General features: G+C 38.5%; 1 protein-coding gene across 1 annotated transcript in view; it reads left to right on the top strand.

The window, feature by feature from the left end:
- Window positions 1-15,055, top strand: part of CATSPERB (cation channel sperm associated auxiliary subunit beta) — a gene marked incomplete at its 3' end in the record, with an annotated part of 62,000 nt that overhangs the window by 24,663 nt on the left and 22,282 nt on the right. Inside the window, exons 12-16 of the mRNA XM_083349666.1 lie at window positions 2,668-2,812; window positions 5,535-6,457; window positions 7,964-8,100; window positions 10,848-11,044; window positions 13,707-14,033. Coding sequence (XP_083205792.1) covers window positions 2,668-2,812; window positions 5,535-6,457; window positions 7,964-8,100; window positions 10,848-11,044; window positions 13,707-14,033 — 1,729 coding nt within the window. The remainder of the gene's footprint in view (window positions 1-2,667; window positions 2,813-5,534; window positions 6,458-7,963; window positions 8,101-10,847; window positions 11,045-13,706; window positions 14,034-15,055) is intronic.

The raw sequence follows: 15,055 nt of genomic DNA on the forward strand, positions 1-15,055 counted from the left end.
CAATCCCTTAAATATGAGCCAGCAGTGTGCTGCAGCTGCCAAAAAAGCCAACACAGTGCTAGGCTGCATTAACAGAGGGATAGAATCAAGATCACGTGAAGTACTAATACCACTTTACAATGCCTTGGTAAGGCCACACTTGGAATACTGCATCCAGTTTTGGCTGCCACAATGCAAAAAGATGTTGAGACTCTAGAAAGAGTACAGAGAAGAGCAACAAAGTTGAATAGGGGACTAGAGCAGTGATGGGATTCAAATATGTGAACAACCAGTTCTCTGTGTGGATGCCGCTTCCAACAGTCCATTCTGGGCCTGGGCAACAAAAAATTAGCTATTGGTTCTGCCAAAGTGGTGCAAACTGGCTGAATCCCACCACTTGATTAGAGGCTAAAACACATGAAGAATGATTGCTGGAATTAGATATGTCTAGTTTAATGAAGAGAAGGATGAGGGGTGACATGATAGCAGTGTTCCAATATCTCAGGGGCTGCCCCAAAGAAGAGGGAGTCAAGCTATTCTCCAAAATGCCTGAAGGCAAGATGAGAAGCAATCGATGGAAACTAATCAAGGAGAGAAGCAACCTAGAACTAAGGAAAAATTTCTTGACAATTAGAACAATTAATCAGTGGAACGACTTGCCTCCAGAGGTTGTGAATGCTCCAACACTGGAAGTTTTTTAAAAGAGATTGGACACCCATTTGTCCAAAATGGTATAGGGTTTCCTGCCTGAGCAGGGGGTTGGACTAGAAGACCTCCAAGGTCCCTTCCAACTCTATTATTGTTGTTGTTGTTAAGTGAATCACTGCAATTGTTAAGTTAGTAACATGGTTAAGTAAATCTAGTTTGCCAGTGCTCATCTCCATTTCAAAGCTGAAGAGCCAGTGCTTGTCCGAGGACATCTCCGTGGTCATGTGGCCAGCATGACTAGACGCCAAAGGCGCATGGAACGTTGTTACCTTCCCACCATAGTGGTCCCTATTTTTCTACTTGCATTTTTACATGCTTTCGAACTGCTAGGTTGGCAGAAGCTGGGATGAGTAACAGGCGCTCACTCTGCTATGCGGCACTCGGTATTCAACCCACCAAACTGCCAACCTTCTGATCGACAAGCTCAGCGTCCTAATCTACTGAGCCACCACGTTCCTTTCTAGAGGCTCACAAATCCACTGCTTGATTATCTTTTCCCAGTATTTTCTTAGGTATTGATGTCAAGCTGAATGGTCTGTAGTTTCCTGGATCCAATTTTTTTACTCTTTTTGAAGGTTGAAACCTCATCAGCATTTTCCAGTCTTCTGGCTCCAGGATCTCTGGAAGATTTCATCTGCCAGGTCCTTCACTAACCTGGGATCTAAACCACCTGGTCCCAGATATTTGAACTCATAGTTCAAATGAGGTGTTCTCTTATTAATTGCTTGCCTATTTCAACCTGCATTCCAGTTCTGCCTTTCACACAGTGCTGTTTTTGATAGATTGGGCTATATTTTCATTTTGTATAAAGACAAAAAGAACACAGAGAAGGAATTAAGGCAGCTCTCTTTTTTCCTCCTGACTGTCACCTTCTTACCATCTTCTTCCATTAGTGGACTGACTATTTTCTTGACTTCCTTCCCACTCCTTACATATTGTTATTTTGCGGATTTGTTCCAAGACTTGGTTCATTCTGATTTTTAGCCTTTCTGATTCCTTCTTTATGAATTCAGGCTATTTGCTGATTTTCTGCTCTAGTTATAGGCCTCTCTTTCCATTTTTTTTAAATTTGTCATTTTTATCCCTCAGCTTGTCAGAGACTGTTTGTACAACCATGCTGGTCTCTTGTTTTTCTCTGTGGTATTGTTTTGTTTGTGTCTTTATTATGTTGTTAAATACATTTGCTTGGCTATTGTCCTCAGGCAAGAGGACCAAACATTTATCTTTAGATCACATTCTAATTACATTCAATAATTCTACTTTGAACTTGTTTATCTGCATTCATGATCTTAGAGCAGACATGTCAAACACAAGGCCCGGGGGCCAGATCTGGCCTGCAAAGTGGTTTCATGTGGCCCCCGAAGCCTGGAAACAGTGAGGGAACGGTCCCCGCTGCCTTGGCCTTAGCCCAGAGACCATCCTTCTGCCAGAGACCCCCAGATCTGTCCCCACTCCTGCCCAGGCCCCCATAGGCACCCTTGATGCCGATGATGTAGAGCTGGCCATGCCCACCCAGTAGTCCATACGCACTCCAGCTGTACCCACCCAGTAGGCCACGCCCACCCTGGCCATACCCACCCGGCCCCCCAAGGACAACCACAATGCTGATGTGGCCCTCAATGAAATTGAGTTTGACACCCCTGTCTTAGAGCTTTATTGTGAAACAAAACTTCTTGAAGGGACTTGTAATCTTATATTTATCATTTTCGATAATATATGGTAAAATAAATCTAAAAGTGCTTTTGAGTCAAGTGAACTCCTGGTGACTAAATCCGACCCAACCTTATCCTTTTCTTTATAATAGTATGGAAACAGTGCCATCTTCTGGGACATTTTTTTCCTTTCTTAGCTTAACTAAAAGGTCCTAATTTCTGAATTCCTCCAACCACACCTTCCTTCTGAGCCCCAACAAAGTAATTTAAAAGTTTCTTTAAGTCATTGTGATTTTAAAGTATATTCAGTTTTGTCTCTTTTTTTCAGGTGTGGGGTTCTTTTGATGGAGGCAACACATTTATACTTTTGATTAAACTGATTAATGAGACTGTTGTAAGCACAGATTCATGTGTTTACACTCAAGGAATTGTGTTTGTTACAGACAAGGCAAATATTTATTATACTAAAGCAGGTAAGAAATTCTTTTAAAATTAAAATTATTCTTGAATTGAGAAGCTTTCAACATATGACCTGATGCAAATTGTTGCATTTCCCCATTGGCATATGGAACAATAAAACATCAAATACTGAAATATCAAGAATAGCAAGTAAAAAAGGTTAGAATGTATTTATTGTAAGTAGAAATAACTGTATTAGTCTGTTAAGATAAAACACTTGTTGGTTTAAAACTAAGAAGCTTTTAATGAGCTTAAGCTCTCTAAAGACCAGCTGAACAAATGTGTACATAAAATATTATTTGATAGCTAGAAAATAGCGTAAATAGTGCAGCTGTGATGATGTGTGAGATAGGGCCAAAATATCACATATCACAAGATGTGACATTTCTAAGGAAATTTTATGCACTTATATCATCATCTTAAAGAGAGAATCAGAATCAGAATTAGGCCTGACTACTCCTAGGAGTCCCTCACCTGATCTCTTTGTGTACCAGACACATAAATTATTATATTACGGTAATATTTTTCTTTCTTTCTCTTTCAAACTTTAATTATTGAGTAAAGTAAGTAGGCTCCTTCAAGCTGAGCTTGATCTCTGGTGATTTCATGAATACAATCTTGCAGTTTTCTTGTCAATGCCATAAAAATGGTTTGACAATGATTTTCTCCAGGCTTTTTTTTTACTTACAATCTAGCTTATAACTTTGGTACAGTATTGTCAGATGAGCTCCTATTCAATCTGCGTAGCTTTTGAGGATCAGTATAAATTGGCTAGATGCTGTCATCAAACTGGGCATCTAGCCAATAAAAATCTTCCTATCTGAATACATACCCTCCATGTGGATATCCCCTTGCCATGGGGGAAGGGCTTGTGTATTCTGTTAAGGTTGAGCACTATGCTGCAGGTATCCACACTATTGCTTTAACCAACATGGATCTATGGAGTAAAACATTTACATTCACTTCTTTCTAAATCAAATATCTTGTTTCCTGATTACATAGAGCACACTTGGTTTGATTAGAAGAAATGTTATTTTTGAATATCTGCTGAAAATACTACTGTGTGAAGTCATAGAGTTTATAATAGTAAGATGGGGTACGCACATTTTTTTTTGTGTAGGAGTAATTTCACATACCTGGCTTATAACAATGCCGCTTGGTGTTTTCAACATGTACTTTGATCACCTGGGAATTTTGAGTCATATAAGTTTTAATAGCACATCTGAAGACGGTTTGTCAGTTTCTGTGATGGATATACACACTTTAATGCAGGTTTGACATTTATCATTTATTTGGTATACTACTAAAGATGATTTATAAAATGTTAGGGTTATGTAAAGGTTATTCAATTTGATTGTATGAAGTGCATATTTACTTATAACTGTGATTCCTTGAAAACACATAGCCTAAATACACTGAAATTATTTCCAGCTAGATCAGGGGTAGGCAACCTTGGCTCTTTTATGACTCTTGGACTTCAACTCCCAGAATGGCTCAGGAATTCTGGGAGTTGAAGTCCACGAGTCATAAAAGAGCCAAGGTTGCCTTACCCTTGAACTAGATACTAAAGGTACTTAAAATGTGATTTAACTAATTTATTGTACGAACAGCAGATAAGCCAAAGCTATGACAAAACTTGTTTAAAGATTTCTTAGAAATTAGTGAGAGTTTTAGAAATTGTTGACTTTTATTGAATCATATAATTTTTTGAGTATTTTCAGCAACTATTAAATTTGCAGTTGAGTCCTATAACACATAGTAAAATTTTAAGATCTAAATTCACCTAGAATTTTTCTTACACCTGGATATGAAATATTAAATGTGACTTTAGAAGGACTCTGGAATGGTCATAACCTTCAAGGATTCCATCTGTACACATAGTTCTTGACTTACAACCAAGTCTAATATGATTTATGTGTTATAAATCCACACTAGCTCCCATTAATTCTTTAGAATACCTGTCTAAATGCTCATATACAGTACATGACGTGATATCAATATGCTTTTTGAGGTGCAGGCTCCACAAAAATATATAGTATCTCAAGAGCCATCACACTCTATATAAGTATCATTGAAGTGGCAGTTTTACTTACATTTTCCTTTCTAATAACTCCAAGTGTGGAATTTGGCTTTGCTGTTGCAGAGTAGCTTGACATTTTGATATGTTAACCAAGGATGTAATATCCATTTTCTGATTTTACTATCTGTAATGTATTGGGGTTTTTTCTTGTGTGCAAAGTTCACGTGTCTGTGATTGCTGCTAATGATTGCCTGTGTAAGAGCTTGGGGGTTTTAGACAGACTTAGAGTCTCCTGCTCAACCATTGGCTGATTTATGCAGGAACTGTAGTACTTTAAACCTATTGGCTGCCACCTAGTGGCCATCCAGATAAATAGCGGTGCAGACGCACACACAGCTCTCTTCTGTTCCAACAGCTCAATAAAGCATGTTCCTGTTTTCACCTGCTCGTCTCGCCTCGTGCTTTGAACCAACGCAATACATAACACTGGCAACAAAGGTGGGATCCTGCTTCCTGCGAAGAGCTGCAACAAGTCACTAGGGTGAGGCCAGCGACCCTCCGGTCGGCTAGTCCCCATGCTAGTGACCATGCGGCCGTGCAGCCCAGCTCCAGGGCCAACTGGGAAGCAGGATAGAAGAAACGACTCTCTAATTGCAAAGACCTTCCAGAATGGTCAAGGTCGGGAAAACTAGAACAATTTGACGTCACTCACCTAGAGAGATGGTCGTCATACATTGCACGGGTCAAGAATTACTTGAAAGCAAACCAGGTTTCTGAAGATGGCCTCAAGGCTGCAACCCTCCTTTGCATCTGCGGCCCAGCCACCTTTGATATTGCAGAGAATCTTGTTGCGCCGGCCCAGATAGAGTCCGTAGCATTCATGGACTTGAAGAAAAGACTTAGTGAGCACTTCCAGCCAAAGCTATCGGTGATAGCATGGCAACACACATTCAAACAGTGTGTTCAGCAACCAGGTGAAACAGCCACCAAATTCATCACAGCGTTGAGACAAGCTTCACGGCTGTGCCAGTTTTCGGACCTCGAGGAGAGGCTTCGGGACAGGCTTGTTTTCAGCATTCAGAGCAGAGAGTTGCAACAGAAACTCTTTGCCAATGAAACTCTCTCACTCCAAGAAGCTGTCAAAAAAGTCATGGCAGACGAAGCTGCCGGTGGCACTGTGAAAACCATGCGGCCCGCCAAAAGCACAATGCACGAGGAAGCAGTCCACCACGAAGATGCCGAACTACTGGAAGAAGACAACTTCAACCAAGTTGACAAGGTCCAGAAGCACCACAACAAGGACACAAGCACTCTTGAGAAGGCAGTTCCCTTTCTTTGGTGCCTGGGCTGTGGAGGCCGCCATCAGCGAGTGGACTGCAAATTCAGAACGGCCACGTGTCGGGCCTGTGGGAAGGCAGGCCACATCGCATCCATCTGTTGGGGTCACCAACAGGACCACAAGCAGCACAACAGTCCAAGGAGGGGTACCAGGGCCCCGGGACAATTCAGAGTAGGGTTCTGCTCCAGTTGCAGAAGTGTCTGCCACACAGGAGCTCATAGGCCCCTCAAACCTAAACTTCGACTTCAGGTCAAACTGCAAGGCATTCCTTGCAGGATGGAGCTGGATACTGGGTCGGCGGTGTGAATTATTTCTCTGAATATTTTCAGACAAGTCTGCAGTCGCAGCAAGTGGTGGCCCAAGCTCAGGCCATCTGACATACTCCTTACCGACTTCCAGAATTCCCCAGTCACCATCAAGGGTGAGGCCACATTGGCCATCAAGTTCAAGGGGTTTGGGGGGGGCTGGATGTGGTGGAGGGCCAGAGAACAAATCTCATAGGCCTTGATTGGTTTGATGTCCTGGGAATCCAAGTTATAGGGATCAACCGGACACAAGTGGCGAAGTTGGCATCAGTATGCGAGGAGTTCACGGACATGTTTGACACTAGCCTGGATCAGTACAAGGGTCCTCCGATTGCCTTCAAGCTTGATCCTGCTTCAACACCCATAAGGATCAAGCCCCGCAGAGTGCCATTCGTGCTTAAGCATAAAATCGATGCTGAGCTGGACAAGCTACTAAACCAGAGAATCTTACAGCCCATAGATGGGGGGAGTGGGAAACTCCCATTGTCATGCCACTTAAGGCCAATGGGGAAACCAGAATCTGTGCTGATTACAAATGTACCCTTAACAGGGCCTTGCAGCAGCACGCATACCTGGTGTCAGTTTGGGGGTTTTAGCCAAACTTTAGCCACTGGCTGATTTATGCGGGAACTGTAGTACTTTAAACCTATTGGTTGCCACCTAGTGGCCATCCTGATAAATAGTGGTGCGGACGCACGCACAGCTCTCTTTTATTCCAGCAGCTCAATAAAGCATGTTCCTGTTTTCACCTGCTCGTCTCGCCTCGTGCTTCAAACCAACGCAATACATAACACTATCAGCTCTGGATTACTGCATATATGAAATCAGAGATTTATGGATGAGCATGCATCGCTTTACATTTGCTTACGTTACATTTCCATCACTGAACTTTTTGCAATTCATCTTTTATTTTATTGATCTGAGCAATTTGATAGCATCAGAATACTTGGTTATCTTGCTCCTCACTCCTAAATCTAAGTCATTTTAATACTGTCGGTGGGCAAACCTTTTGCTGCAAGTCAGAGCAGGATAATCTTCCATTAAAGGACCAGGCAAACATTTAGGATTTTTCTGGTTTTGTAGCTACTGATGATGACAGGAATGCTTTCTATCACCTTTGGCTGGTTCATGAGCCATAGCCATGAGCCCTATGTAAAACAAGGTGATTTTGTCACAGGTTGTCATGTTTATATGAGATGGTCAGGCCCCTGATATCAGCTACATAGATTGTGCCAATATGAAATCTATTGAAGAGATGGATACAACAAAATAGCTTTTACCAAGTTGGTTAAATGGTATTTGCATGGCAAAACAAGAAGAGACAGAGTCAAGAATCAATTGGTTGTGAATAAATAGGAATTGAATATGGACTGAATATAAGAATGAGTGGTCAATATGCAATATTGTTAACCAAGAACAGTTTAGATTTCCCCCCTAAAATAGTTAAAAATTGTACATCTAAATAAAGAAACCAAATAATTACTTCTTCACTTTGTTTCAGGAGACTGACTTAGGTTTTGATGAACCTTTATCTCCACATTATGTTACTGAAGAACAAATGCTGTTTTTTCACCACGGGCCACCAAAAACTATACCAACATTCTCCAACTTACACAGTGGAAAACGCATAGACTATGAGTAAATACCAACAGCATATGCTTTAAGAACCACCTGTTAAAAATAAATTATTTGGGGTTTTTTAATTATTCGTATTATTAATTTTAAAACATTGTCCGTTTCCTAAGAAAAGTAAATGGCAGTCATTCTTAAAATACAGATTTAAGGAAAAGAACCTGTAATATATCTGGCAAGTGTTAACAGACCTGGCACAAAGAAGAGATTGGACAGCCATTTGTTTGAAATGGTATAGGGTTTCCTGCCTGAGCAGGGGGTTGGACTAGATGACCTCCAAGATCCCTTCCAACTGTTGTTGTTGTTGTTATATAATTTCAAAATGAAATCACATTTGTCAGCTTCTGACACTAAATTATTCCAGTAATGCAGAATTGAGACTATACATGACCCCCTTAACATTTCTTTTTGATTAGAGTATAGAAGCCTGGTTTGTACATTATGGTAAAGTATAATATGATTTATTTGATTTTGGTTCAGCATGTTATATGAACCCAGCCACTGTGGTTTGAGAACCATACATAGTTGGATGGCCAGCACAACAGTAGCAATTTTTTACAGGCCACTAAAGGTCCAGAATGGGCAGGGCTGATATTTTCAGCTATTCTTGAGGATGGGAGGGACTTCTCTATATTAGCTCTTATTTTAAAAGGAAGACAATGAAATGATGTGCCACTTAAAATGCTCAAGTGTCATTAGATTTCACAGGCATGATCCTCAGGGGCTTTTGAGTCTCAAAATGTGGAACAAAGGCCTTGTGTGTAAAACAAAAGTCATAGATTTCACATCTCTTAATGCTAGGTGTGAATATCTGTGACTTTAAAAAAATATTTAAAAACGTTTTTATTTAAAAAAAAAAGTTTTGAAGATTTTATTTTAGTATTTTACATTGTATTTTACATTTAGTATTTTACTATTGGGTCTTAGTAGCTGTTTAACAGAAATGTGCATGTACTAAAATAGTGATTTGGGGGGAGGGGGCCTTAAGAAAGATGTCAACTTAAATCTTTTAGGTTTTAGCTGTTTGAATTTATTATTTTACAGTTTTTCCCCACTTTTCTTGTTAATAGTTTGAGACACCAACAGTTTTTTTTAAAAAAATTCTGTGACAAAATTTTCTAGTGTGGGGAGTTGAAGAAAGATTAAAACTAAATTCAGGGTAGATAAGATGTTGGAAAACTTCAAAACAACTGAGGATTAGGGATTTGCTATCAACTACAGAAAGTATTCTAGTAAGAGTAGATTAATTATTTCTATTCCCATTATGTAACCAATATAAGCCTTTGGCACTGATTTAATTTCTGTAAATACTGGAAAATGGAAGCCAAAACTAGTCAGGAAAATGATTGTTTACCTAAGATCTTTATGCCACAGTCCTGTTTGATGGCTTTGGTGATAAGTTAAAGTCTGTTGACTGCAAATACAATGCCTATTATCTTTCAGGAACGATCAGATATAGTTGAGAAATTTCAACCATCCTTGGTTCTCCTGTTAGTATGAATAAGTCAGTATGAATAAGGAAGAGACCAGAATATCAAATAAGAAGGTTTATAAGAGCTCACATGACTGAAGAAATGGATACCGATGTAAAGAAAGACACACATATGCTAATATGTTATTTGATGGGTCTATTCCTTGGGCAAGTTTGGCAACCATTCAAAATAGTGCTTAATGCTGAAAACTTTTCCATTTCAAAACATAACGAGTCTCCTATAAAACAATAATATTTTCTCTGAGTCAGCTTCTCCATATCCAAATGTTGCAGATTAATGGAAGTAATTGATAGGTTTTGCAAGAAATTTCATTATAATTAAAGATAAAAGTTCAGTTATTATATTAATGTTACTTAAAGTAAGCAAATTCATGGAGTGTTTTCAGATCTATCCAAAATATGTTGTTTGACCTATATATCAGAACACTGCTGCTTAATTAAAAAAAATCCAATTACCCATAAAATGGAAGAGAACACCGATGGTCACAATGTGCTTGATATGATGACTTTGAAAAGAAAAGATATTATGACCCCTAATAAATCTTTAATAAGGTCATCATCTGAACAGCTTATAGAGGAAACTTTAAGTCAAACTCTGTCAGACAATTTTCTGAGGAAGAACTAGTTGATATTCTTTGGGGGCTGGAAGATTTAAAAATTACTGTGTTAAAGTTTCATACTAACATAGTTCCTTTCCAAGTTCTACCTTCCTCTAATAGCCAAGACACAACCTCCATCAATTCTTAAAACTTATTGATAAAATGTTACCTTGTGACATGTCAATGACAAATAATTTCAAACTTCTCTTCCTCTTCCTCAAGCTTTGTCCCTTACCTTATGCACAATATAATTCAGGAGGAAAAAACAAGTCCAAACAAATCCTATGCGAGTATTGCAGCAGTGAAAAGTATGGAGATGCCCTTAAAACTGACATCATGCTGAACTCCACTAAACACCAATTAACAGAGGATGAGTTTATTTATCACGGAGCTTGTTCTAAAGTTTTTAATCTGAATATTAAAGATCAAGTTCCCCCTCTTATACTACAGAGAACCAAGGATTGGTTATTTCCCCCAGTGGGAACCCCTTTAGAAGACAGGTGTTAGCAGCAGAAACTGTCACGTGCTAGCCCAAAGCAGAAAGCAGGACCAGATCTACAGGGCTTCTGAGAGAAGAATGACATATGAAAAGCTGTAATTGTGGTACATATAAAATGCAATGGGACAAATCTATCAAGATAATAATATTTACTTTTTTTAAGGCCAGGAGGATCAGGTACAATTAACACAGTCTTCACACGTATGAATCCTGCAGGAGTTGTATCGTCTATCCTGGTAGATGTTCTGGAACATTTTCCTATTGAATCTATAATTGACAGCCCTTGTACAGCAAATACTTTAATCATTCTTCCTCCTAAACCTAAGTCTACTTCATATCAACTTCAACTTACTACTGCAGGTATGTCAATTGCTTGATAATGAAGAACTCTTGGTTCTGAATTTGCTTATATTTCTCTTAAAAACCAGCATTTTCTAAATTCTGAACAGGCATATTTTTAATGCATTAAGTGTGGTACTGTGGTATCTGAAATCCTATAAGAATAAGGAAAAAAATTGGCATGCTTATAATGTTAAAAGCCATAATGTTTTGTTATACAAAATGAATGATATTCCCTTTGTAGCTGGATACCATTGGTCAAATTCCAGTTTAACAAATCTCTTGAAAACATTCTAAAATTCCAAATTATGATTTCTCACAACCACATTCAATGTCTTCTGAACATGATCAGGGGTCCTAATCCTGCAAGTTCTCTCAGGTGTTTATTTTGCTAAGACTTTTAAGCTATCAGAACTGACATTTCTCAGGACCCAGAGAAAAATGGCAAGCAGTAAATGGCAGGTCTTCAGGATCAATTCCCTATTCTCCATAAAGCCCAACCCCGGCTTTAGGTACGAGCTGTGTCTTGATTTGTTCTTTTTCATGTGATTCCATTATCTGCAGTCTAGTTGATTTTCTCACAAAGTGGGTAACCTTTGAGGCTTCCCCACCCTATCCCCATGCCCATACATTCCCTCTTGTGTATCAAATTGCATGCTTTTCCCCTGTACCATTTCTTTACAATGGGTTCTCTCCCAAGGGATTATCAGATAGCATTTATTCTCCAAAGAATATTCACCAAAGCACCAGAGGGCAGGACAAGAAACAATGGTTAGAAAGTGATCAAAGAGAGAAGCAACCTGGAATTAAGGAGAAACTTCCTGACAGTGAGGACAATTAACCAGTGGAACGGCTTGCCTCCAGAAATCGTGGGCGCTCCGTCACTGGAGGTTTTTAAGAAGAGACTACTAGACAGTCACTTGTCTGAAATAGTATATTGTAGGTTCTCCTGCTTGAGCAGGGGGCTGGACTAGAAGACCTCCAAGGTCCCTTCCAGCTCTATTCTATTCTATTCTATTCTATTCTATTCTATTCTATTCTATTCTATTCTATTCTATTCTATTCTATTCTATTCTATTCTATTCTATTCTATTCTATTCTATGAGAGCAGGACACCCCCTCCTCACCACAAGAAAATACCTTGGCAAATACAGGAAGAACCCAATACAAACTAGTCTGACTCAGTGGCAGGCTGAGGCTAAATAAACAAACACTTAACACACACTGGCTACAAACTATCAAGTCTAAACCACAGGAATGCAGAACCCACTAGCAGCAATTGAGATTGACAGGATTAAAATAGAAACACTAAAAGGTACATAATAATAAAATAAATCACGCCGGATCCCTCCTGGGGCAAAGATTAACATTTTCCTAGACAGAATTGATAAAGAAATTAACCCATCAATAGACACTGACCAACGAGTCAGAAATGACAATTTTAAACTCACAAATCAGAAATGACAGTTTTGAAAACCATGAAAGGGTATATAAGAGCTAGCCGGGGATTCATGCTGAATTGTCACTCAAATTTAATCTCCATGATTAAACCTCTCTTTCCAGTAGTTGGCTTCACCTTCTATTTGTTCTCCTCTGCGCCGCTTGTGAGAATCCGGGCTGGAAAAGCTGGAATGGGGGGGAGTTCCTCCCAACATATTCTATTCTATTCTATTCTATTCTATTCTATTCTATTCTATTCTATTCTATTCTATTCTATTCTATTCTATTCTATTCTATTCTATTCTATTCACCTCCTCCTGGCTGCTCAGTTGTCTGCCTCCTTCAAACACTTTGTTTTATTCATATATCTTTGCATTTCTGAGTCTGAAAAATTGATTTTGGTTGAATGACAACTTAAGTGGCTATAGTCCTTTTTAGACCACATTTTTTTTTAGATAAAGAAAACATGGTTTTCTGAACTTCAGAATGAGGCACGGATGCCATGCTAATAATGCTAATATCATCTTTATTAAAAGGCTAATAATGAAGCCCCAAAATTCCAAGTAATATTGTCTCTTGGAGTCCGTTTGTCAATTTGGGCTACCCTTTGGGCAATTTGGGCGACAGTTTGTTGTGAGCTATCCTCACTAGTTCATTGGTTACTTTGCAGAGGATCACCTATTCAATTGAGCTAATATTTGTTTGTTTGTTTATTTATGCCCTGCCACTTTTGTTTTTACAAATAACTCGGGGCAGTGAACATATCCAACACAACTTATCATGCACTCTAAAGATTCTACAGTATCTTACCTTACCAGTGCTGCTGAAACAGCATAGTGGTTAAGAACTTCATTTAGCATATTGTCAATTTGAAGGACTTTACCCTGGCTCTCCCCCCACATATTTACCATTTTCTGAGCCACCCAAGGCAGAAGGCTTTCATCCTTAGCATCCAGAAAGCCTGTAGGGTTTTTTGTGGGGGGTTTTTTTTGCTTGTTTTCTCATTCGAAAGAAGAATGGCAGGCTAAATTAATCTGAGTGGGCTACCGTATATGGCTGGTAAACTATGGTTAAAATTTGTCATTTATTGTTTACTGAGGTATAAAATCTAAGATTCCTTATACTAAGTGAGGCTGGCATAGGTCGGGTAACTAGTTTTGAATACATTAGCCTTATTCATTATAACGTCAACTCATTTTTAATGACAGTTGTGCTTCTCCCTGTGTGATTTTTTTTGTTTTAGGTACTAATGTATTTAAGGCATCTGATGTTGAAAAGACAGTGGTGATTCCAGGCACTAGCAGTTTCTTTATCACTACGGTGTTGGATGATCTTAACGCTTTAGGAACTATCACTTTGCCTGAAAAAATGCTTCTAAACTACTCTTTTCCACCTGATAACTGGTTTCTGTATGACTTTGGCACAACAAATGGTAGAAAATGGAAAATTGTAGTTGACACATGTAGATATGTAATACAACAGTTTGATGATCTACCACTCCATGCCATTAAATACCTGGATCTTGGACAAAAGTTATATTTTTCATTCAGAGTAACTCCAGTTAATACTGGTAAGACCATTAGAATTATATATGTATCTCTCTCTCTTTAAACTCTTAATGTATTATAAGCATGTATACAATAAGTTTTTAAAGTATGAAAATATTAATTTGTTAAATGTATGTTTTTAGTAACAATGCAAATATTCACTGCTATTCATGGGTAGACAATTTGAGCCCATGAATATATACAGCTCTGCCTTTTATATCTTTAAAATGTTCAAAATAGGAATATCAGGACTCTGAAATGCTTAATTCATTCATCTACTTTTCAATTTGTAGAAAAGTTTGAAAAATTTCAACTACAACCTTCTGAAGAAAAATCTATTAGCTGGTAATTGACTCCACACTGGAAAAAAATACTATCCTTCCCTAATTAGTCATTAATTGTCTTTCAAGCTCTTATCATTTTTAATGTAAGATTATTGTAATAAAATTTTAGCATAAGTAACTGGAATCAATAGCATTTAAATAAGGTAATACTGGCAGTCCTTATTCAGTGACCACAATTGGGACAAGCAACTGGGTTGTTAAGCAAAATGATTGCTAACTAAAGCTGTGATTGTGTTTGTGATCTTACTTCAGTTTTCCTTTGTTTTACAGGCCTGTGAAGGTCATAAATGTAAAATGTAAAAGTCATAAATGTAAAATTGTAAAATGTTCATCATTATAATTGTGAACAATTAGCAATAAGGCAGTCACTAAACAAAGACTACCTGTAGCACTTGAAAGAAATTAATGAAAAAGATGGGCTGGCATCGTAGTCGCCATAAACAACATTAAACCCTCACCTAGCTATGTTAGGTCTCTGTGAAGCACAGTTCATCTATCCAATCCTTTAAATTTAATGAAATAGGAACAGGCAGTCTTATTTTTTATGGTATGGTATTTTTTAGACAGTAACAGAATATAGAATAACAAGGTTGCAAGGGACCTCGGAGATCTTCTAACCCAAACCCCAACTCAAGCAAGAGACCCTATACCATTCTGGACAAATGGCTGTCCAATCTCTTCTTAAAAATTTCTAGCAATGG

Source organism: Vipera ursinii (assembly GCF_947247035.1).
Source record: "Vipera ursinii genome assembly, chromosome: 1".
In the NCBI taxonomy this organism is placed as follows: domain Eukaryota; kingdom Metazoa; phylum Chordata; class Lepidosauria; order Squamata; family Viperidae; genus Vipera; species Vipera ursinii.